At 41.7% G+C, this 25,797-nt stretch overlaps 1 protein-coding gene across 2 annotated transcripts in view; it reads left to right on the forward strand.

Moving 5' to 3' along the window:
- shisa9a (shisa family member 9a) overlaps nt 1-24,330 on the forward strand; it is a 61,515-nt gene extending 37,185 nt beyond the window's left edge. Inside the window, exons 3-5 of one of the 2 annotated variants that reach the window (XM_031297995.2) lie at nt 7,818-8,057; nt 18,565-21,939; nt 22,491-24,330. In XM_031297995.2, the coding sequence (XP_031153855.1) occupies nt 7,818-8,057; nt 18,565-19,451 (1,127 nt within the window). In that variant the 3' untranslated portion in view covers nt 19,452-21,939; nt 22,491-24,330. Of the gene's footprint in view, nt 1-7,817; nt 8,058-18,564; nt 21,940-22,490 lie in introns of those variants that run through there. The other variant, XM_031297996.2, reaches the window with a different exon arrangement.
- Nucleotides 24,331-25,797: the final 1,467 nt, after the last annotated feature.

Below are 25,797 nucleotides of genomic sequence, written 5' to 3' on the forward strand. Positions count from 1 at the left end.
ACCTCCAACAAAAACTGCGGGTTACTATGTGAGTACATAGTGCACAGACTGTCCTTTACGTGAGATATGTTTAGCTATATGAAATTTGCTGAGTGCATTCCGGCTCTGTCTTGTAGCACCACCCCCTCTGTCCAATCTTTCAGTTTTCAGATGAACATATCTTCTGGCCTTTGTCATGAACACAATATTTGCTGTACAATCAGGACTAAACCTATTGATTTTGTTGACCTCATGATCTCAAACTCAGTAACTGTATACAGCTGTCATCGATCCAGTACAGCTTGGCTGACAAAGTACCAAATAACTGAGGTGATTAGACTTTGGTGGAGGATTCTATTGAGCTCTACTGAGCAATTTTCTCTTAAAATGAATTTCGTTTCTGGGATTTCTTAATTCAATACATTGGCTTTTTTAATGAGCTCTGACCTGGCAATTTTGACTGCTAAACATTGATTGTATTCAGTTGCCAGGATTGTTTGTATGTGCCAGTTACATTGTTAAAGCTTTGTTGAAATGTTCAGTAAAACCATAATAAGAGCCAGTATCATAGGAAGGCGTTCTGTGGCTGAAATGTCGTCTTAAATGTATATTATGATGTAGAGAATAGGGAGGGAATCACCAGAGGCCCCACGATACGATATTATCACAATACTTATGTCACAATACGATATTATTGCAATTTCAAACATTGTGCGATATTCTGCGATATATTGCAATTTATTACCTTTTTTCCCAACTTCAAAAGATGTCCCCAAAGGAAAACTTTGTCAACATCTGTTTTATCTAAAAAGATAAACCTAGTGGACTGAAAAAGCAATTGAGTTTGAGTAGCAAAAAGTTTAATTCTCATGTGCAGTTTCTATAATAAAAGATTGATACTTGGCATCCGTGTATCGATACAGCATTGCAACGGAAAATACCACGATAGTGTTGAATCAATTTTTTTCCCCCCACCTCTAGAGAAGCACTGTTGTGGCATCTAAGTTTTATCTTTAGTTTCCATTTTGTTTGACCCAAACACAATGGGCTTGTAATTGCCGCTGCTTGTCAAACTGATTCTCAACTGTATCCAATTTATTTTTCTTTCTTTGTAGTTTGCTGCAGCCCTAATCTTGGGAGGAATTAAATCTGTCTCTGAAGATAGTTAAAAGGCTGCGGTGACCTTAGAGAAGGAGTGTGTTTTGGTTCAGCTTGGTGACACACTGTGACCACACCAGCAGACTCCCACTGCATCCTTTTCATCATCCAGATGGGCATCCTGGTGACACATGTCAGTCATCCTGGCAAATGGGTTCATAATGTGATGATGTCATCAGGTTGCTGTGCTCTGTGTGCGACCCATTCACTCAGATCAAAACGCATGGATGAGAGGTTTTTACAAAGAGATCCTGGAGCAATAGTAGCAGAACATTTTTAAGATTGCGTGAGGTGAAGTCGGCAATTATATGTATTTTGGCTCAAATCGCCATCCACTTTGTCATCCTTGTCAACTGAGAGCTAACACAGTGTTTCTATAAACATGAAATAATAATAGCACTTTATAAGCAAAGAGAACTGCAGGAGAAAAGATTGTGGATTGGGAGCAGCAGTACACAGCATTAATCTATGTTGTGGAGCTAATGCATGAGCAATAGAGATAAACTGGCAAAGAATTCCTCTTACGGGACAATTAGCATATATTTATATTTATTTATGTGATCAATTTCAGAAAATGTGTCCATTACATCCACAAGCACATCTGTTGTAACCCTAACCCTAACAGCACTGCTACACTTTCTTGAATATATTACAGTGTTTACTTTAAGCCTCTCTGAGGTGTTGATTTGCTTTTGAATTTGGTTCCTTAAAACTTTGTTTGCTATTGAAAATGAATGACGCAAAACCAAAAATGTTAACAGGTGCTGGATAAAAACGGTGGTTTTAAGGGCAAAATCTGGACTGGCACACTTGTTTTTATACTACTGTAATAATTTTGATTATTTGTTGCTGCAATACTTCACACCAACATGGAGAAGTTGCAGCAACAGATGATTATAATACATAAACAATTTACAGTGTAGAAGTGCAGTTTTGTATTTGAATGTGGTTCACTTTGCTATTGTTCCCACGTCTTTTTTTTTGTTTTTAAGGCAAATCAAGGTGCTATATAAATACTGTGATAGTATCAAAACGCTCAATCCACAGAGAAATGCACACAGCCCGTTTTCCAAAGCGTTGCCTTTAAATGAGCCATCAGAACTTCCGTACGGTTGTCATGTCAGAAATGGGGCGACGCCTGCGAGCTATAGTTCAGGCAGTCAACTCGAGCTGCACTGTGTACACACACGTGACATGCCTCACTCCCCGTATAATTTACCAAACACACCCCCTCAATTTGGCGGTCTATTTAAGCTGCACAATTTCCCCATCTCTGCCTTGCCAATGCTGCTGCTGCCCTGCACCTGTATCGCTGCCTGCTGTTAGCCCCACCACCACCCCACCATCCACCTGCAGGCTCCGGCCAGGGGGAAGCTACTTTATCATCACTCCCAAATATCTCATGTAAACCCATACTGTGGGGAGTGATGAGGTCGGAGTCTGGCCGCCAACACAATGTTCTGCTGTTATAATAAACATTTCAAACGTGAGTTGTCTGACTAGCCTACTGTATATAGGTAGAAAGTGCCGCTACATTGCCGTCACAGTCATTCCCTGGCTGCAATGACAGTACAGAGACTCAGAGAGCGCAGATCCGGAAGACCCAAAAACGCCAAGGGTTGTTTCCCCTGTTTTCATTCTTGGTACTAACCTAAGCTAGTCTGCTGCTGGCTCAAGCTACATATTGAATGCACTTGCGAGTGCTATCAATCCTCTCATCTAACTCTGCACCAAATAAGTGAAAAGCGTGGGCGCCCGGATAGCTCAGTTGATATATATATATATATATATATATATATAGAGGTTTACTTCTCGACGCAGCGGGCCCGGGTTCGACTCCGACCTGCGGCCCTTTGCTGCATGTCATTCCCCCCTCTCTCTCCACTTTCATGTCTTCAGCTGTCCTATCAAAACAAAGGCTGAAAATGCCCCCCCAAAAAAGAAGTGAAAAGTATATTCCCCAAAATGTCCAGTTATTGCTTTAAGCCAAAAATGCACCACAGTTACCAGATGTTTATCTGTGGCTCAGTGAGGCTGTAATTTGAATCGCTAGCTTGTCACATCCATAACAGCCAACAGCCAGCCAACTTGGCAGAGCAGACACGAGTCAGGTTAATACATTGTGTTCATTGTCTCTCTAATGACATTTTTTTTTTTATATTATCTCAACAGATTCTTATTTATTATCAACATAAATCATTTGCATGCAATCACAATTTAGTATAAATACATGACTGTTCATGATTCACTGCGATCCAGTCCATGGCACAGTGCCTGCAAACAAGCAGGTGGACTAGTGCTTTGATATGATATTGCATTTTAAAATTGTGCTCTACAACCAGGCAAAATCCATTATGAAATGAGAAAATTGGTGACCTCGTGCCAGCCATTTTGGCCACCTATGAACAATAAAGCAGAGGACTGGCTTTCATTGCAACTGAAGTAAATGTTTTTTGGAGAGACTCGATGCATGAAAGGTAAATCAGTGCCTTCTGTTTCCATTTACCTAAATCCACGTAGGCCTTTAGTAAGCCAGATGTCTATATGAACTCTATATGTCTCTTATTCTTTCTTCTACACCTCACGCGTCACGCTGTCTCGCACTCTGATGCTCTTTATAATTGTCTCTACTTTCTCTCTACCTTGTCAGTCAGTGTAGGTGTGTATGTGTGTAGGTGTGTGTGTGGTTTGAGTCAGTGCCAGGGCTAAGTAATTAATTAGTAACAACACAACTTGCTTTGCTTGACAGTTGGACTGTGCAGGTTTAAGGCCGGTGCCCCTTCTGTTTGCCGTAGAGCAACAAAAGGCCATCTGTATGAGCACCTATAAGAGGGCTGAAAGGAGAAGGAGAGGAGGAAGAGTTTGTATCACTGTTGAGATTGTCTACCTTTTACTATGCCATTTTACTGCCATTGTTCTAACTTTCTTTTCACTATCTTCATTTCTTTATGCATCCTCATCCCCTCTCCCTGTCTCCCCATTTCACTTTTCTCCCTGTCGTTCCTTCCTCTCACTCTCCGTCTCTTAAGTTGTTCTTATGTCTCAAATTATCAAGTGGAAGTTTGGGGCTTTTAACAGAATGTATTCACTTAGCAAGGTTATACATTCGCCTTCAGGAACAGGAATTTGCAATTATCTGTCAGACTCAGCGCAGCGAGAGAACAATGCTGAAGAGAGAGTCCTCTAAGTTCCCACATATATTTTGACATAAAGCTGTGCTTTAAAGTCAGACTGCTACACTTCCTCAACCGCTCTCGTACAACTCTGTCAAGCTGCCGGCGCCGCCCTTCATATCCATCTGTACTGATGCCATCTGGTTTCCTGAAACTTCCAGAGGAGGTGCAGCTTTAGGTGCAGCACTAGAGGAAGGCTGATCCATTCACTAATCAAATATGGCCATGGTTGAGAGGGCTACTTTGAGAATGTGCTGGGACTTTGGAGGACTGATTGGCTGCTAATCACAATCAGAACATACTGTAAAGCTTACTGATTTTTTTGTAACTCTTCAACATATGTTTTACTGATGATATGATGTGATATAGAGGCACCGGATTATTTCTAGCTTTATGTGCTGCAAAGATGTTGGAGAGTACACTCATATATACACACACCTTTTAAAATGTCCTGTAATTATTGCTTTTTAAATAAGGGGAATGCATTAGCTAATTTTGCAACCAGGAGAATGTATTTAATATGACATCTGTTACTTCCTATAACATAAGAGTTCATTCCTTTTAAAGCCAAAACTCCTTCACATATTAATAGACAGTTATAGTAAAGGAAAAGTGTTGGGCAAGTTACTTCCAAAATGTAATACACTATAGGCCTAGATTACTACTTACTGTCATTTGAGAGTAATTAGTTATATTACAATATTACTGTTTCTGAATTGTAATGCTTTACACTACTTTTGCCTTACTTTTGAGTTACAACGTAAAACGTACAATAGGCAAGTAGGAGAACATGGAAATACTCAATAAAAAGTACCTTACAGTTGTATTGAAGTACGGCACAGTTACTTTCCACGGCTGATAAAATGCAATGATATTTACGCGAAGCAAGCCTAAACATTAATTCCCGACATGTTTCTATCTGTGAGCAGCTCGGACACACTGCTGTCCGCGCTGACGTACCGACACGTACCGTCTCTGGTTCTGGCTCTGACCACGGGAACGGTGACGGGACAGCTCGCTTCAACACAGCGTAATAACTCCTGAAAATAATGTCCATCTCGCAAATGTATCTGTCTCTGCAGTCATCTCAACCATTGAATACAGCAACAGGAAATAAAACCAAGGGGGTAAGCCTCTCCTCGGACTGCGAACCTCCTATGGCGCCGTTTTAATGCTACCAAGCCATCACCTCCCGTTAGCATCCCATTCACTACCATTCATTTTGGCGCCACTTTGACAGTGAATAACTTTACATCTGAAGCGTTTAAAGACTCTATTTGTCCATTGTTTATTTCTAAAGAAACACGACAATGTATAAAAGGCTCCATTACCTTGTACCTCACGTTATGGCTCCGTAGCAGACGTTTTTGTAAAAATAGGCTAACGATTGTGTCATAACCACGCGACTTACTGTCGCACAGTAGAGAAATTACCGTACAGTACAGGAGAAGCGCGCAGGCAGTTTCGTCTCACATTAGCTGTTTAAGTTTAATTACTAATGTTAACTAGCATTTTAGTTAGCAATAATTAGCCTGTGCCTATGTTATCTCCTTACATATACCTACGCTCTCTGTCCCTGCAAGATTGGGAATGATTGAGATTTCTCTTGGCACAGCTACCAGAAGACTTACAACTTTCAGACACGTTGCTCACGTCACATCTACGTCTTCGAGCTCAGTTGGAGGCTGCGCAGTAACGCTAGCCATCACCGGAAAAGTGCTTCTAAGTGGCCTTCACTGGTCTCCGTCCAGAGCAACGGGATCTGTTGGTCCATTTTATATATGTCAATGAATAATACTCACGGCTTCTTTTTTTTTCCTGTGAAGAAATGTTTCGCGGTGTTGGTGAATTTAAAAAAAAAAAAAAAAAGGAACAAAATATATATCCTCATATTACATCAGCCAGAAAACCTGAACACCACAGTTGCAATTAAGAGTGCATCAAAACTAGTCAGCAAGCAAGCAAAGACATTTTTTTAAAGCCAGACTTCTCTCATGGTGAGATATCTTGAGCAACTGTGGAAAACACAGTACCTGACACCAGGAATTAGGATGTGTCTATAAAGCACTTCAAATGAAGACTAAACTAAACTTACTAAACTAAAGCTCTTTGTTTGTTGCAGTTCAATTCCACATGTAGGCTGATGAGTCAAATGTTCATAAAAAATGTCAGCTTAGCAATATATTGAAATGTCTCTGTCCTCTCCCTCTCTTACTTTACACACACACACACACACACACACACACACACACACGTTTGTGGCACTATCTTTGTGGGGACCCATCATTGACATAATGCATTCCCTAGCCCCTTACCCTAACCTTAACCATCACCACTAAATGCCTAACCTTAACCCTAACCCTCACCCTAACCATAACCTAATTCTAACCCTAATCCTAAAACCAAGTCTTAACTCTCAAACAGCCCTTTAACCTTGTGGGGTCCAGCATTTTGGCCCCACAAAGCTGTCGGGACCCCACAAGTATACTGGACTCCCGGTTTTTGGACCCCACGAATATAGTTAAACAAGAACACACACACACACACACACACACACACACACACTCTGTTGGACATGAGCGTTCCAGTTCTAATACTGACATACATGTCAGTATTGGTAAAACATCATGTAATAGACAGCAGATGCAGCTTTTCAGTGTACATATATATAATCTCTGGATTCTGTCCAAATGTGTTTAGACAGCGTGACATATATGGTAAAAAGGATGCAGCTGTAGAATGATGGCAAGAGTCCATCAGCTAATGGTACTGGCATGAATAGGTGTTAATGTGTCCTGAGAATTGTGGAGCATGGACATCATTTCTAAAGCAGCATATCATGCAGTATAAAAAAATAAGTGTTATATAAGTGGATGCTTGTAACCATGGTGAAAGAAGTATTCAGATCCTTTACTTAAGTAAAAGTACTAATACAGCACTGTAAAATTACTCTGTTACAAGTAAAAGTCCTGCATTGAAAATGTTACTTAAGTTAAAGTATGTATATATAATCAAGAAAATGTACTTCAAGTATTAAAAGTAAAAGTACTCAATGCAGAAAAATCCTCACATTTTAGAAACTGGAACTAGAAACAATCAACAAAGTGTTTAATTGGCTAATCATTTCAGCTGTACTTGTAGGCCTATATATTGTTGGGTAGTAATTTATAATAAAACATCGTATTTTATAAACTACATGCGTTTTGTCTGCAAACATTTTAATTTGTAAAGTAACTAGTAACTAAAGCTGCCAGATTAGTGCAGTGGAGTAAAAAGTACAATATTTCTCTCTGAAATGTAGTGGAGTAGAAGTAGAAAGTGGCATGAAAAGAAAAGACTCAAGTCAAGTACAAGTACCTCAAATTTGTACTTAAGTACAGTACTTGAGTGAATGTACTTAGTTACATTCCACCACTGCTTGTAAGTGGAGCTTCAAACTGTCAACGCTCCCACATAACGTCCTAAAACTGATTCTAACCTTGTCCTGTTATATGTCTTTGCCCACAGAGGGTGGTCAGATGAACAACAGCGTGGTGCCGGGCTCCAACATGGGCCAGCAGCACCCTTACCCTGCCCTCAGCCAGCTGGCTCATGTCTACGAACAGCAGCAACAGCATCAGCATCAGTATCAGCATCAGCAGCAGCAGCAACAGCAGCAGCAGCAGCATCAGCAGCAGCAGCAGCAACAGCAGCAACAGCAGCAGCAAAACAAGGATCTCAACAAGTACGCCTCCCTGAAGGCTGTGGGTGAGTGTCTGTAAAGTGATTTTATTATCTTTAAATTTGAAGACAAACTGAAGAACAGGTTTACACTGTGAGGTAGGCAGTGCCCTTGATGTTGTGCTATTGGTTATGAAAAAGAAAACGGATTGATTGATTTTGCCAGTCGTTGCATCTGGCTCTTGTTTGGAGAAGGTGCATCAGGCCTCCAGGAAGTATGCCGGGCTTTGAAGCCAATTTGACATAGTGGCCAAACATTGGAATTACAGCTTCTGTGTCTCTCACGTGATGCCATGGGCCCCAAAAATACTTTTTTTCCCCAATGGACTCACATGGCGACACGTCTGATCAGTGGATGAATTCTTTTTAGAGCATCACAACCCCCCGCGAAATGACTTGTTTCACCATCAGAATTTGATCAATTTGGCCCGATAACATTTGGAAAGTCTAAAAGAGCCGCACAATTAAATTTTTTAATCCACATGCAAGTTAGCGGAGCGCTAAACTGGAAGTAGCCGGCTCGGCCGGCGGAGGTCTCTAGTGCTCATGGGCCCTGTAATGCAGAAGCACCACGTTCAAACGGGTAATTTTACACAAGGAAGTTGAACTTTTTTTGGCTTCATGTGCCACTGGGCAACTCTCATAGGAATGAATGGGGCTCCGCCTCAAACGCTGCATCCAGGTTTCCTTATACATCAATGAGGTGCATCATCGTCGCAATCAATCTTGGAGCTTCCCTTATTCTTATCAGTGGAGTCACAACCATCTGATGCATCCTGACTTGGCAGTGAGTCTTGAGTCTTTTATTAATTACTTGTTTTTTTCATTATAGTTCACTGAACATTTTGTGATCCAAAGACAAAGAATATTTGTTTTCATCCCAGGGGTCTCCAGGAGCGATGTCCTGCAGGCAGATCTGACAGGTGTTATTGATTGCACTACCAAACTGGACGCGCTGTAAAAACAGAAACAGCCTGTTCATCAAGTTTGACAGCTTAATGCATGCCACTGAATTCAGTGAGCTCATTTGCCAGTGCAGCTGTTTTGAAGTCGCCTCACCATGCCCATATGCCATTGGCAGTGGCATCACTATTTCATAACCTAAACTCAATTGGGATTAAATTGTGAATTTTTCTGTGTGTTTATGCTAGACAGGTACCCTGCCCTCACTTGAATACAGCCCACTCACGCCAGATATCATCCACAATATCTGTATAAACAGCTGCAGACACTATTTGTCTGGATTTATTAGACAAAGAATTGTCTTTGAAAAGCCTTCCTCTGAATGCCAAGCAGCAGAAAGTAAAATATTTGATTCAGATGACAAATGTAGGTGTGAACTTTCTCTGTGTTGTAAATTTAAATGCTATTCCCTCCACCACACTGCATGTGGAGGGCAATGACTCATCCCCAGACATGTTACAGTAATAGATTATCATGCTTGTTTATTATGATGAGCACTGCTTTGTGCCCTGGAAGCAAGAAGATTATTCTTGGGATATTATAGTAGCAGTTTAAATAACTGCCAGTGAAATTGAAAACAAAGAAGCAGATGAATAATAAGTGATAAGTGGACACATCATGTCTGAGCTTTAAGGAAAGCCACCCTGCAAGAACGTTAATCAAAATGGTGTTTAACACTGTCATCCTGAGTCCTGGACCCGTTTGGTCATGTATTTTTGTTCATTCCCAGATAACAGGCCAAATATAGACATCACACAACAGATATTTTCAGCTACAGCTGTGTTTGATTGCAGAAAATTGTTCCATTATATGAAATGCCAACGGAAGACGTCTTGGTGTCGGACCACGGGGATCAGAGAACAAGTCTTTAGTCGATATTTTGCACCAATATTCAACCAAGAGAAAATGAATCCATCATAGGAGAAAATGCCAATTTCTCCACTGACAAGAGCTTCAATAGACCAGAATGCAGTGCGGCTGCAATTCGAGGGGAATGCAGGGATGCAGCCCCACTGTTTCCCCAACTAAAAAACCTTACTCTCTGATGTTTGGCTGCAGATTTCCTTTCATCTCAACTACGCATAAAAACCAACAGATGGATGCAGAACACGCTCTGGGGATTGGGAAATCTCTAACTGTAGGGAGAAAAAAATGAGGCAGGTTGATGGGAAAAAAAGGTACAAGGAAAGGGCTAATTCTAGCAAACTTTCTGGAATTTGTTAAGTATTAAAACTTAAAAATGTACTCTATGGGCCCTATTTAATCGATCTAAGCACACGGCGTGAAGCGCCTGGTGCAGGTGCGTTTAGGGCGTGTACGAATCCACTTTTGCTAGTTTGATGGCGTTAAAAAGGGTCCGTGCGCCAGGCGCGTGGTTCAAAAGGGTTGTACTTAGTGTCTTAATCAATCATAGGTGTGTTTTGGGCGTAACATGCAATAAACCAATCAGAGTGTCTTCTCCCATTCCCTTTAAAAGCCAGGCACGTTTGTACCTTGGCGCATTGCTATTAAGATGGCGGATTTGCTGAGCAGGAAGGAGAGATTTTCAGGAGAAGAAACTGATCTGCTCGTGCATGAAGTGAAAGTGCGCAAGCAGATTATATCATAATACTATTTCACATTGTAATACTTTTATTTTCAATCTTTTGCATGTTTGTGTGCTGCTGCGCGTCCCTGTGTGTGTGTAACAAGCATAGTGTGCACGCGCTGTGCACGAGCCTAGCCTTTTACTTATTTGCTGTTAAAATAACAATGAAATGCTGCGCTTGACTTCAGAACAGGTTTTTGTTGGTCAATGGCACAATCACTTTCCACTGCCTCAAGATAGCAATATTCCAAGAATGCACCTGAACACAACTCCCTGTGAGACCAGCACGACCATGGGCGCTCGATAGTGTTTTAAGTCCCCAACGTCTCCTTCCAGGCAGTGCTGCGACCGTTGACTACAAGGCATCTAACCCTAACCTTAACCCTAACCATAACTATAACCATAATCATTGCCTAATCCTAGTGCCTTCCAGGCAGCACTGCCTGGGGCGCTGGACGGGAAATTAACAACACTGCGTCGGTCGTAAACTAGCAAAGACAGTTGTGTCGGGCTTTGCGCTGCACCGGGTGCAAGATAGGGCCCAATATAGTAACAGTATTTAAATGTACTTGTCCTTTGAAACGCTGGATTCTGCTGCTTTAAAGCGTTAAAAACACAACATACAGCTAGAAATTAATAAGAATCAAATCTGAAGAGACATGCATATTGTGAAAAGTCAAATGTTATTTTTGCGTTCAAAATGTTCAAGATCTCTTTCAGACATTTTTTTAAGCTATGTAAAAAGAAAAAAATCAATCACCTGGTTGAACATTTTAAAATGACATATACTCCTTCTCCCTATATTATTACAAAAATCCAGAATCTATGAAAATGCAAATATATATGTAAATGTTCCATGTAAAAAGTTTAACTACTGGACACAAGACGTCTCCTAATCCACTGATGAAGCCATTCTCAGTGTATGTTTGCTAGAGGTTTCAAGTTTCCACATCACACTTAAGGAAGGGTGCTTTCATACCTTGGCAGTTTGGTCCGTTTTAACCGAACCCTGGAGCATTTTGTCGGATAGTCCGGTTAGTTTGGGATGGTGTGAAAGCTCATTCGAACTCTGGTGAGGACCAAACAACCGAATTCATGGTCGGATTCAAACATTTGGGTTCTCACATACAGCTCCTGCGGGTAATGTCGAGATAATTTCATGTTGGCAGCGGATGTGTGAAAGGGACTTGAGGCTCAGAGGCCAGGTCGGGGGGATTGGCGCTGGTCGGTTCTGCGGTACGTTTCACTGCAAAGACCTGAACCAGTTCAGCGCTGTGGAAAACGATGGGTTCTGTTGCAGCAGAAACTGCGTTCCCCATTGCACCACTTTTCTTTACTCCTTACTCCAGAACACATTGAGCAACTTCTGTTCTGCAAAGGACATTTAACCAGTAATGGTTAGTTATTTACACTTTGATTTCATTATTTTCATACAGGCAGAAGACTGTGACATTCTTCCAAATTAATGCTAATTAGCTCTTTCAAATAAAGAAGCTGCGTACTCCTACACACTTTTCTCTGGGCACTAACCTTCATCAAGACCATTTAACTTAATAACTGCCAGCTAAGTCTCATATTGTATTTTAACGGACTAAAAACACAAGTAAATGGTTTGGCACACAGTGCACTGAAGTAAGAGCCTGAAACTACTACCCCCTTTTATATTTATTGAATTAAGAATCGGATTTGAATTTGATTCTAAATGAAAACGTGACACCAAGAATTGGAAACGAATCGTGATATTCCCAAATGTTCCCACCCCTTGTAACATTCACTACGTTTACATGCACATAATATTCAATTTTTTGCCCTTATATCAAAAAAGACGATATTCCGACTAAGCTGTTTACATAGCCAATGAAAGTAAATATTCCACTAATATTCCCATTTACATGTAGCCGTGCAAAATACATTTTTTTCAAAGTTTACCAGCGGTGGCGGACTTGTTGGACTGTGCGAACACAGCGTCCCTCTTTCATTCCTTCAACCAGCTCCTTGAAAAGGTTGGCGTAGCGATGTTTGCTCATATCCGAAAACCTGTTGATAATGTTTAAAAGTAGCTGTGTGTTTCTCCTTATCGGCTCTGGAGCCTTGCAAACTGTTGGCTGGTTGGTTTGTGTACAGCAACCATAGCAACGCACAAAGTTGATAGATTATAAAGACAATCGCGTTCTTGTATACAGGTGGCCGCCGTCTTGGGAGCTACTGTCTTTCTAAACTATTTTTTTAATAAACTGTCTGTACACTTACAAAGTTCTTAATGCTTCGGTTAACATTTAGGGACCCTCATTATGCTAGCGTTGAAGTGTGGTGATACTTTGAACCTTTTTAGTGGTATAAATAGCGATTGGTTTTTACTTTCCCTGTGCCCTGAATACTAGCGTTGTAAGCTAATCAGCAGTCCGCGCTAGCTTGTTTCAAGCTACAAACACATTCGATTAGCATGAAAACATGTCCCAGAGAGAGATCGAGTGGGTACACATCTGTTATTAACCCCTAGGTTCATTTTGCGCTGGAATTGTGAGAGAGAGAAGCCTGGAGGGCATAAAATCAATCTAAAAAGCTGTGGTAGGCTCTCAATTGTTGAAAGTAATATAAAGTGTACAGAATTACAAATTAATGGGATAAAATGTGCAAAACTACTCTACCAGTATGGTTCAAACTGGTACATGTGGGTTTACACAGGACCCTCTTTGCGAAGACTGAATTGGGTACAGGCAGCAATGTAGACATTCAAACCAAAAGCATGTCTGACACTTGTCTTCCCTTCCTCCTCTTCAGCTCCTTTCGAACCCACTTCTTCCTTTCTGCTTTTCTATATCTAAAATGGCCCTCATCTTCCCTTCACCGCTTCTCCTGGACCATTTTCCTCCCGTTTGCTCTTCAACCTTTAATTTCTCGGCTTGTTTTTCTCTCTCCCTCACCATCCCCTTCATTCCCTCTTAACTTTTCCCCTGCTCCTTCCCTCCCACCTCTCTCTATTTCCCGTCTTTTCTTCTTTCATATCGACACCTTTACCATCCGCCTCCTGCCCTCAACTCTGCATTCTCCCTCACCTTTTCTTTTTGCTTCTTTTGTCTCCCCCTCACACGCAATCCCTCCCCCTTCCCCTCCAATCCATTAAGCTCTGTATAGCTCCTTAAAGAATCATTGGGTTGCTAATCTCGATCCTCCCTTAAAGCGCTCATATCTGATTCTATTTCTGTAATTGAAGGCAGCCCCCCCCCACCCCCCCCTTTCCTCAGGCTCACACTTGAATGACAGATTTCCATTCCACAAGTGGTATTCAAAAAGGCTCCTATGAAATTATTGGAAACCTGTCCAGAGATATACACCACAGGAGGCAAGCTGCCAGTCCAATGATGGGAACCGTGTGTGTGTGTGTGTGTGTGTGTGTGTGTGTGTGTGTGTGTGTGTGTGTGTGTGTGTGTATGTAAAGTACGAGAGGGAGAAAGACTAAATTACAGCAAACAAAACCAGAAGCTCTTTCAGAAGCTTCGCTAAAAAGCAACATAAATGGACTTTTCTTGTCCTCTGCTATACAGCCTGGTGTTCTCACTGCCGGTTGACCCCTTGAGAAATAGAACCAAATCTAAGATCAACACCATTTCCCCAACACTCCTTCCAACCGCCATTTTTGTGTTGCTTTTCTTTAATTGCTTCTGCCACTTTCCCAATGGTCTACCATCCAGGTGATGAGCCATACTTCTGTAAAATCAATAGCCATCCCCACTGTCCCCCTGTGCATCTTTATAAGGTCACTTTATCAAATTCTGACTGCAGCCAAGGCAAAAACCAACTACTAAAAGGTCCCTGGATGTAGACCTTCCAGAGGAGGATGTAGTCTTAAAAAGTGCAAATGACCAATTATGGCCCACGCTAAATCTAACAACTGCCATTAACCCTGAAGATGGCATGTTCCTCTTCCTCTCTTTCAGTAAAGTTTTATCTGTAAAGTGAATCCTCAGTATCTCAAACTGGAAGCCTCCCTGTCTAGCCAGGCTGCTGCTGATGGCTACTGGGTGAGGGTTTAAGTACTGAAGGGAATGAAAGTATCACCCAACAAGCCGCAAGCCACTTTAATAGACTTTAGGCTTCCACATACTCCACCTGCTGTGGTAGTATATATTGCACTGTTTTGTATGCACGACTCAAATAGCAAAAGATCCTTATCGGTGTGAAATTAATTTTAAAAAGTTACATGTAGATTATAAACATATATCCTCACACTACAGCTGTCGTTTAATCTCCTTGTTTAATCCTCCTTACATGCAAATGAGTTTCAAAAATGAAACGAGGGAGAACGTTTCAGCCTTTTTCGTTTAATGATTTGGTGCAACACGGGGAAGTAATATCTTGACAACATGCTCATGTTTAGAAGCTATAACGTTTTCCATGTTCACCATCTTAGTTTGGTTTGTTAGGGTGCCACATTTGCTAATAAGCACCAGGCATAAAATCAGAGGATTGCCAAAGTCATTACATCGCCTGGACACCATGGTACCAAAGTTCATGGCAATCCATCCAGTAGTTCCCCAGACTTAAAAACAAAAATGTCAACCTCCTGGGGGGCACTTAAAGGAAAGTTAAGGGTTCACGAAAGTCAGTAGGATTAATCATTTGTGCACTATTAATGTCTGTACAAAGGTCCTTAGCAATTGTTGAGATATTTCATGGTAGACCAAGACAGATTCATCCTAGACACTGACATTGTGTCAGTGCCAAAATTGCCCATAATTTTCCTGACATTACTGTTTTTCCACAGCTCCCACAGAGAGCCGGTTCAGATAACATCCCACATCCTGTGTCAATTTTGAATATCTTTATATTAAGAGCATTTTCCTGCAAAATAATACAACCATTCAGATGTAAAGAGTTTACCTTTCAGGGCCCTATTTTAACGATCTGAAACGCAAGTCAAACGCCAAACGCAAGTAGCTTTGTGGGCGGATCTCGGGCGCTGTTGCTATTATACCGGTGGGATAAATGTCAATTGTAAATTGGTCTGAAGTAGCTACATTACTCATAGGTGTGGTTTTGGCGTACCGTGCAATAAACCAATCAGAGCGTTATCTCACATTCCCTTTAAAAGCAGGCTCCGCCGGGAGCGCAAGTTCATTTCCTAATTTACCGACGTGAGTCTGTTGAGGGAAAAGTCCGCTGTGCGTCGGGTGCAAAATAAGAATGATACATGCGTTGGTGTACAAAGTCAATTGCGCTGGGTGCAAGAAAGGGCCCTCAGAGTTAAAAAACCTCACAGACAGCTTTTACGTTATCATAAGACAATAAAAGTCCCAGACTAATGGATGTTTCTAGGTAGGGTGGCAGCACTATGACATGGGGATCCACCCATACATACAGTACTAAAACATCTCAGGAATATATTAGGTTTTGAATTTGGATAAACATATATATAAAATGTAAAAAGAGGTTCTGAAGACTAGACACTAGACCCGATTGGCTAATAAAAATCCTAATAAGGTCCTTGTGTTCTTGACACTCAGGGACTTCAGGGAAGCGGTGCTTGATTTTCTGATGTATAATGTGTGTTGGTCTCTGTTGGATGCTGGCCTTTCTCAGGCAGAGGCATGCAGAGCCCACACTGTGTAACAGCGGTGTTTTCCGTTTCCACTCACGTACGCCGCTGGATATGCGCACCGTTGAGCCGACTGCCACGGGATTGATTCACCTGTCGCCTAAGCAGGTTTGATCCCCAGGGGCGGTCTAGCGGCGTGTCGGCGGGTGAGACGCCGCTTTCCCTACTACTCCCCCACCCCCCACCCACCCACCCCACAAACACCTCTGCTATTCCGTCACTCGTTTCTCTCCCCGTTCACAGAGCGATAAAGTAGATTTATAGTTAGACGGCAAAGCAAACTCGCTGAGTGTGTTAACTTTATCTTCAAGGACGTGGAGGCAACAAGGGCTAAAGAGTAATGACTTGACTGTGAACGGGAATTCGACAGGAAAAAAGGGTCACATTTCACACTGATAAGACAGACTGTTGCTTGGTGACAGTGACTGACAGAGGGAGGAATACATTTGAGGCATTAAACCTGACTGCTCCGAGGCTTAAGAGACCCCCACACACACACACACACACACACACACACACACACACAAACACAGAGAAGATATGGGAAGATGCTTACACCAACACATCGAGCACAGTGAGGCCTGGTAGATAGAAATGTGTCTATTGGGTGTGACTTTGGATGTGCGAGCATGTTTTTTGCATCATACTCTTTACCCCTTGGAAAATATTTGTCACAATAACAATAATTTTTTCTGCAACTTTCTGTGCTGTGAGGCAACCTCTTAACGCTATGTTGTGTTGTGTTGAAAAATGAAGAAAAGGAGGCTTGTGTCTATTTCTGTGCTGCCATTTATTGTCTGCACAGGAACAGATTATATGTACTGGTCAGTCACACATTTGGCTTGGCACGCTCAGACCAGTCCATACAAACAAGTTATTTTAGCTACTGTAGCTAGTGGCAGCTAGCTGGAATACACTACTCATGTTACATGATCAATTTAGCACTGTAAATGCATTATATCTACTTGTTATATCAGTCAGACATTTGGCCTGCCAGGCTTAGATCAAGCGTAGGCTACTACAAATAATCAAGAAGTTATTTAAGCTACTGTAGCTAGTGACAGCTAGATTGAAGGCACTATTTCATGTTATATGAACAATTGAGCACTGTGAATGCATTATATCCACTTGGTAGTCACACATTTGGCCCACCATGCTCAGACCAAGCATACTACAAATAATCAAGAAGATATTTTAGCTACAGTAGCTAGTGGCTAGCTAGCTTGTTCACTGAATGCACTTCTTCATGTTTTATGATTGATTTAGCACTGTAAATACACTATATAAACTTGTTACACGTTGTTGTAAATTAAATAAGATAGATGTTGATATGAAGTCTAACTGGCAAAATTAGCTGTTACTCACAACATTTACCCACTGCCAGAGGGCACCCGTGAGCCAATAAATCTACACTACTGGATATATGGCAAGTGAAGTCATACACAAACCCTATTACACATTCACACAAAAATAGCACTACCCTTAATTTAAGCGGTCCACGTCTTAAATTTTCACTTGATTATATGTGGAAAGGGACGTCCTTTCACTCAATGTTTGGAGCTACAGACAGCTGCCATGTTGTAATAATCACCACTATAGCGCATGTTGTATTTTTTTTTTTATTGAAACTAGTCAGAAGCAAATAATGTCAAATGCTGTGTACACAAAATCAGATCTATGACTTTGAATCAGAAAGCATTCTAGCTCTGAAAGTGCACTACCCTTCATTTCCTCCCTATAAAGGGCACTCAGCAAGATCTTTTTGAAATATTTTCTATATGTCAAAAGGGGAAAAAAACATGCACGCTTTGCTCTTTTTATCATAGTGAACTTCTTCCGACCACACAGAAATAAGATGTTTTCTTGGCTTCATAAGGGAGGAAGAGGCGAGGTGAAGACGACATTCTGAGCTTGCCTTTTGATTTCCCTCCCCCGGTGGCACAACGGGCCTCTTTATGCAGGCGTAGTAGCCCTGACACCCTGCTTGGTCAGTTACAGTAAATAAGGGTAGGCTGACTAACAAAGTTAAAATATATGGGGTTTGTTATATGACCTTTTCAGATAGTGGGAGTAAAAAGGGATGGGATGTTTTCTATCCAAACTTCTGCCAGTGTGTTGTTGGCTCACATGTGCATGTCTTAGTTTGCAGCTGATCTGCAAACTGCTGAAAGTCTTATTTTATGAGTCACTCTATAGAACAGTTTTATTTTCTTTCTGTTCCACAGTAGCAAAACAGACAAGCTGAGGATATTGATTTTTTTTTCACACTTGACAGTCAAATTGAAGGAATTCAATTTTCAACATTTATCCCAAGATTTCAGCTGCTCTTTCATGTCCACTTAACATTTTCATTAATTTTCCATCCCTCTCTTTCCCTCTTCTGTTAGCTGCCAAGTACAATGGTGAAGTCTACAACAAGCGTCGGCTGATGGTGGAGCTGCCAACAAAGGGCGGGCTGCCTCTCCAGCCCATGGGCAACTCCAGACCCTCAATGAGCAACATGTCTTCGATGACTCCTCCGATGACTACCAACCCCATGGCTTCCAACCAAATGGTATCCAATTCCATGAACCCTAACATGAGCCAGATGAGTTCCATGAACCCAATGACGTCTATGATGCCCATGACTTCTATGACACCCATGACTTCCCATAACCAGATGACCAACATGACTCCTATGACCTCCCTGGGTCCACTGACTCCTGAGCCGGTGGCCACCTATATCACCGAGATGCCCAGCATCTCTTCCGTCTCAACCCTCCCGACAGAACGGCACATAGCCGGTGTCGGAGGAGGGGGGGGACTCAAGCTGAATGGCCAGAAACCCAAAGGCAGCCATGGTCACATGGGCCACAGCTCTCACAGCTCTCACAGCTCTCACACTCACAGTCATGGTCATAGCCACAGTAGCAAGCCGCCAGGCCTTGGGGCTACCTCCCTGGCACACATGGCAGGGACCATGCCAGGTCGCACATCCCTGGGTATCTCCAGGGCCGCCGAGACCCCCATTGGCTCCAGCTCGGCTACAATGGGCCGCCCAATGGCCTACAGCTCCAACACAATCGCGGCTGGGCATACGATGGGGCTGGGGCTGAAGGCCTGGGATGGGACTGAGACGGTGGGCCGGAGGAAGACCTATGGGCACAAGAAGCCTCAGTGTACTGTGCTGGAGCCCAACCAGCTTCACAGCACCAGAGTCCACAGCCACAGCCAACACTTCCTCCCCACACAGCCCTACTTTGTGACCAACAGCAAGACAGAGGTGACTGTGTGAGAGAGGAAGAAAGGGAGAAAAAGAGGGGCAAAGGATGCATGTGGTGTGGTGGCACAAGTAATCTCTGAGTGGAGACACCAGCTCCTGCGTTGGTCAAAAGTGCAGATCTATGTGTGTGTTTGTGTGGCTCGTTGTGGTGGGACAGTGACACTGTGTCTGAGTGGTCCTCGTTTCACAAACAGAGTTTACCAATCAAATCACGGATGACGTCCAAGTTGGTGGCATCTGTAACCATGACTTCAAAGAGCCTACAGAGCAGGGATGTGTATACGTACACTTGGTGGTGATATTAGAGTGTTGTCTCACAGCTAATATCTACTCGGTAACGATGACAATATCTGAGCGTTACAGTGCAACAACACACAGATAATAAAGTGGGAAACTGTTGATAATAAAATGGATTGGCTTTATGAACCAAACCTGAGAAGCAATATAAGGGATTAAGTGTAAGGCACCGAAGCATCATGGGAAAGAAGAAACACAGCAAGTTTACACACAAACCTCGCAACAAAAATTCTGCTCATCTGCCCAACAAAGCGTTGAAAGGTTTGGAAGGAATAACATTCCCTAACGATTTGCACCCCCCAAAATCTCCCGAGGGCTTTGAAACAGACACACGTGATGCAGGCGCTGGGCTTTGGACTGCAGACATGCAGAGCTTTGTACTGTGGCTATTCAGAAGCGCCTTCATAAGATCTGCAGCTGAAGGTCGCCCCTTTTCCGCAAGGCTCCAGCACAAAGAATGGAGGCTGTCACACTGGCATTGTTCTGTTCTGATCTCGTCTGTGTGGTGACAGCTGGCCCAGAAGAGGGATAAAGAGGCAGGGAGGCAGCATCTGGATGATGCTGGAGCTAGCAGAGGCTCCACAGACATTATTGTCATACATACATACACACACACACACACACACACACACACACACACACACACACACATTCATGCAGACACATATTTTCACACAAACACACAGAAACGTATCCTGTAGAAATTCCCGCAACCAGGGTATGACCAATACGTTTTTTTTTTTTAAAGTACCAATCATTAGAATTCAGTTACAGAAGGCTGATGTTAAGTTTAATTTGTACATATTTGTTTTGTTTTTTAATTAGTCGATTTGCATTTTTTTTTTTAACTCAGTTTAGTGCTTCCCCAAAAATACATTTTTATCAGTGAATTTAGACTATCATAGTGGTGTAAAACTCTCGGATTAAACTTTTTCTGAGATAACTTTTTAGAAATGACAGCTACAGTACGTCAGAATGACCCACCCCATCCATTCAATGACAGGGTACAGTTTGGTAAACATAAATACTTTTGAATTAGAAAACTATTAACAACTGTACAATTGTACAATTAAAGGAGTAGTTTTGGGAAATATGTGCATTTGCTTTCTTGCTAAGAGTTAGATGAGAAGATTGCTACCACTTATGTCTGCATTTTAAATATGAAGCTAAAGCCAGTAGTCAGTTAACTTAGCTTAGCACAAAGACTGGAAACGGGATGGAAACAGCTAGACTGGTTCTGTCCAATAGTACAATAACAAAATCTGCATACAAGCATCTCAAGAACTCCCTAATTTATGATATACCTAGCCTTTTTTTTAAACCGAACAAAAGACAAACTGTAAAAAAGAGACTTTGTGGTATATGTGCCAGACTATTTCTTTTCTAGACACAGTAACTTATTCTTATTATCAGCGTAACGCAACAAAATGTTGAACAATTTCTCTAAAAGAACAAATAAAATGTGCATAAAACAAAGCGGTTTTAGTGTAGCTGTGGTCAGGCTTGGCCTTCATCATACTGGAAGTGGACAAAATGACCTATTAAATGAAAAATATATTCTATGTATGTATAAGTTAAAGCAATCACAGACAGCACAGCAGGTCAACTGAGCAACTATATGCCTAACATATTTCGTGGACCAAATGTAAACTTTGGCTTCTCAACATTGTATTTCTGCGCAGATTTTGCATAGGATGTCATATTTTTCTAGTTTTAGACAAAAGCAAGCAACTACTGTTAAAAGTGGATATAACAGAAGTAAAAATACCACATTTATTTTAGCTGGTAAAAGAAGACACTGCCACAAGAAACTAGGCTTGATTAGATCACTCACTGTACTCAAGCTCTAGCTGGAAAAAAAAACATCACAACCAGCAGGGGGGGAAAAAAACTATCTGGGTTATATTTCTCATAAAAATAAATCCGTAAAATAAGTCTGACAAATAGGCCAAATCTATGGGCTTCTCCGAGCCTATTTGCTTGTGTTGTAATGATGTGAGATTTATTAGCAGCTGCAGCCACAGATATCATTTTGACCTTGTTATCTAAAGTGCTACTTCCACCTCTAAGACCCTCTTTACATTTGCAATAAAGATGCATTTTTGAGCGATCAGATTGTAATGAGACAATGCTTAGCCACATTAAAATAGAAAGATCCGACCAAAGCACAAGCAAAAAAATATATGAATTGTCCATTTTAAAGGTCCAATGTGTAGGAATTTCTCCCATCTAGCGTTGAGATCATATATCGCAATTAGCTCTCTCGCACCACGCAGTTCAAAGTACGTATTACAGCTGCGGTAGCCTTCACGCTTCAAAAAGCCGGTCTCTTGCTCTTTTCAATATCCTTTTTCTTTTTCTGGGCGAAGAAGAAGACTCCTGTTCCTGAAATTAGGATTTTGAATACGTGTGGTCCTCCATGTTTCCTTCTTCAAACTTGCCGGGGCCGGGAAGCGACGATACCCATTAGCAGCATTAGCAGCACCTGTGAGTTTATCATGTGACAGCGAAAAACGCGAAAGACGGAGCAGTATGTCCTGTATGTCCCTTACCGGCTAACGTATTTCAAGATGGCGCATGAATATGGAGCGTCTACCCCAGTTCATGCGAATGCAAATGTAAAATTTCAAGCCAAAAGGAATACTTGGAATTGATGGTGGTGGTAAATATTCATGAAAAAGGACAAGTTTGTGAACGGGCAACACAGATTTTGATAATGAACAACTAAACACGTTACACACTGGACCTTTAAAGCATGTACGTATAAGAGAGATGTACATGACAAACTGTTGAGGAAAAAAAAGACACTATTTCAGTGTGACACATTTTTATTGGAAGCTCTAGCAGAGGTACACTCCGTTTGGGCACACTGTGTATCCAGACTGCATGTAGATCTGAGGTACAAAGGGGGGGAGGTCTAATACTACAGCTCCTAAATCAAAAGATGAAACAGCTAAGCCAGTTGAGCGTTTAGATAAAGGGGTGTGCAGGAGGGGGTGTTTTTTGCCTTCAAGCTGCGGAAAACCCCTGCTGTCTCGAGGGTCATAAGACAGGAAACCTAAGACCAAATTGAAAGCAAGGAACAGGATTTAAGAAGTCATCAGAGCATTACAAATATGTCACCTATACACCCACCCACACACACACACACACACACAGAATACATTACAGGGTGGACTCTGCTTTCCCTCTGCTCCCACAGTGCAGAGCGGCAGGCATCATCACAGTCGGGAGTCCGTTCTCTTACTGCGCCTGTTGTACATGAAAGACTGTGAAACTCCAGACCTTGGCCCTTTGTAGCGATAACTGATATTATGCTTTTTATATATATATATATATATATATATATATATATATATATATATGAATATACAAAGCCTTTTCTCTCTTAATCTCTCTTTTCTTCTTCACTTCTTTTCATCCCCTTTTTTTTCCTTCTTTGCTCCCTCCATGGTCTCAAAAGGAGAAATTTCTGCGAGAAACAAAAACGGGGCTGTGAAGAATCTTTTCTGTGATAGTGGAGTACAGTCATGATGAGACAGTGAATAATAATAATTCATCCTCCCCCCTCACCCTCACCCCCCACCTTGAAAGGCATGATTGGTGTGCATTGTTCCAGCAAGAAATATAAGTGATTGATTGTGTGCCAAAAAAAATGTAATTCAGTTTGCAATTTTGTACCATTGTGTATCCTCTTGAACACTGCGCACATTTCACTCTTTATAACTTTTTTCTACGTCTGGCTTTGTGTGTGTGTGTGTGTGTGTGTGTGTGTGTGTGTGTGTGTGTGTGTGTGTATCCAACTTCGGCATATGAATATTGTCTCTTAAGGAGTCCAAACTCAAACAAACAACTCAAACAAATGGATCGTATATAAATGGAGTTATGATGAGAATCCTTTGCGCATTTTTTTGCCTCCACTATGTTTTTATTTCTTCCTTTTCTTGACAGCTGGTGGTTTTGTTTGCAACAAAGTTGAGAAGAAGGTCAATGTTTGCTCGGGATGTGCATTATCAGACCCAATTGTGTTAATCCAGCAAGGCGGAAATGTGCAAATATGAACCCTCCTCGCCATCACATACTGCTCCACCCTTAAAGCCCATTCAGCTCTGCAAAAGCAGCCACTGGAACAATTGGTAAGCAGGCAGGGCAGTGGAAACAGTAAGTAAACAAACAAAAAATCCCTCATCCCTCATGGTAACAGCCAAAATAAACCTGATAGAAAGCGGGGAAGTGGTTACGCTGGCTAGGTCGCTGTTGAATGGGTCAGGCCCTACAGATGACTGGGTTCAGGAGGCAGTCATGCCTGACACTTTTCATCAGACAAGTCAGTCAGACAAAAAATGCCAAAGCAGAGACTAAAGGACAGAGGTAGTCTGTAGGCTCAAAACAGCCAGCTCAGTAACAGAGCCAGTAGGAGCCCTGGAACAGTGAGTGTTCATCATTAATTGTGACATTCTTGTTTTTCTACATTTTGACAACACAATTTGGTGATACGATGTAGAATTTTTACTGGCTCAACATACTGTTATAATAAGTACATTCAGTGGCTAATAGACAACTGAAAGCCTACCAGTTCCACAGGAAAAAAAAAGTTAAATATTGATTATTCCTCATTATTCCTTCTCATTTTTGAGTGCTTTTGTAATTTGAAGATTTTCTGTTGATAGAACTTAAGGTTCTGTTGCTTCTGTCTTTTTTTTAAGATTCCCACTTCCCACTTTTTCCACTAATGTTTATGAGACACACAGAACCCAGAACAGCATAAACTTATGAATTGGGTATAGAATTAATCACTTTTATATAGTATCATATATAAAGTCACACCAGCATTTTAAACTGCAAAATCAATTATTTTTAATGGCAACAGTGGACTCGCTCATGAAGGCAAAGTAAATGCACGCAAATTTATCGTGTTGAGTTCAACTTTGGTGAACTTTGAAATGTGAATTTGCGCTGTTGACCAATAGCAAGCCCTCAAAGCCGAAGAGTCCAAAATGGCAGCCTGATATCACCAAATTTTCTTTCTTAAGTAATTTCACATGCTATCACAACGCATTATTGGCTCTCCGCGTGTCATTTCGTGTCATTTCTAACGCCGCCTTCACACTGGCACTTGAAATCAGCTCCGTAATACGCAATGCGCCCCCAGTGGACGTCGTACTACACCGTTGAAAGCGTCGGAAGTGAGTAGAAAAAAAAAATGGCGGAGAGACTAGAACGACGAAAAGTTGCCCAGGATGTTGATACGTTAGGTCGGTTAAATGTGGCTGGGTTAGCTCAGTTGGCGCACATATATAGAGGTTTGTTCCTCGACGCAGAAGGTCCAGGGTTCGATTCCGACCTGTGACGATTTTCTGGGTGGTGATGGTGCAGTGGATATGACACATGCCTTTGGTGTGGGAGACCTGGGTTCGATTCCCACTGCGATACATCAACCAATGTGTCCCTGAGCAAGACGCTTAACCCATAGTTGCTCACATATATAGCAAATGTAAGTCGCTTTGGATAAAAGCGTCAGCTAAATGACATGTAATGTAAAATGTGATATATCGGTATAATGTCAATAGTTTGATGTCTGTTGCTAACCAACTTAGCCATAGCAGGTATCCCACGCATTGTTTCTGCACGGAAGAACTTTTCTCATACTCCAAAATGAATCAATCTTTTACCCCTTTCTATAATTACTAATAATTTTTATTAAAAGTTAAGAATTCACATTTGTTTATCAGTACCATAGCAACGCTAACTTTTGCTCGGATTGTCGGATAGGAACCGTCCGTTGCCTGTCGTATGAGTTCAACTTTTTTAACACATCCGGATGACCAATGGACCCGATTTTTTTTGCACCGCACTCGTTTGCATCGGTTCGGACCCATTCACATGCGGTCTGCGAATCTCTATAGGAAATGAATAACTTCTGGTTGTTTCGCAGCCATATCTACTGTACCAATGTGAAGGGGGCGTAAGTCTCTACTGACTTATATTGTGACGTAGTACAATGAGCGTTAAAGTCCTCATAGGGAGAAGGTCGGTGTGGATGGATAGGTAAAAAAAAAAA

The sequence above is a fragment of the Sander lucioperca genome, chromosome 22 (assembly GCF_008315115.2).
Source record: "Sander lucioperca isolate FBNREF2018 chromosome 22, SLUC_FBN_1.2, whole genome shotgun sequence".
Classification (NCBI taxonomy): Eukaryota; Metazoa; Chordata; class Actinopteri; order Perciformes; family Percidae; genus Sander; species Sander lucioperca.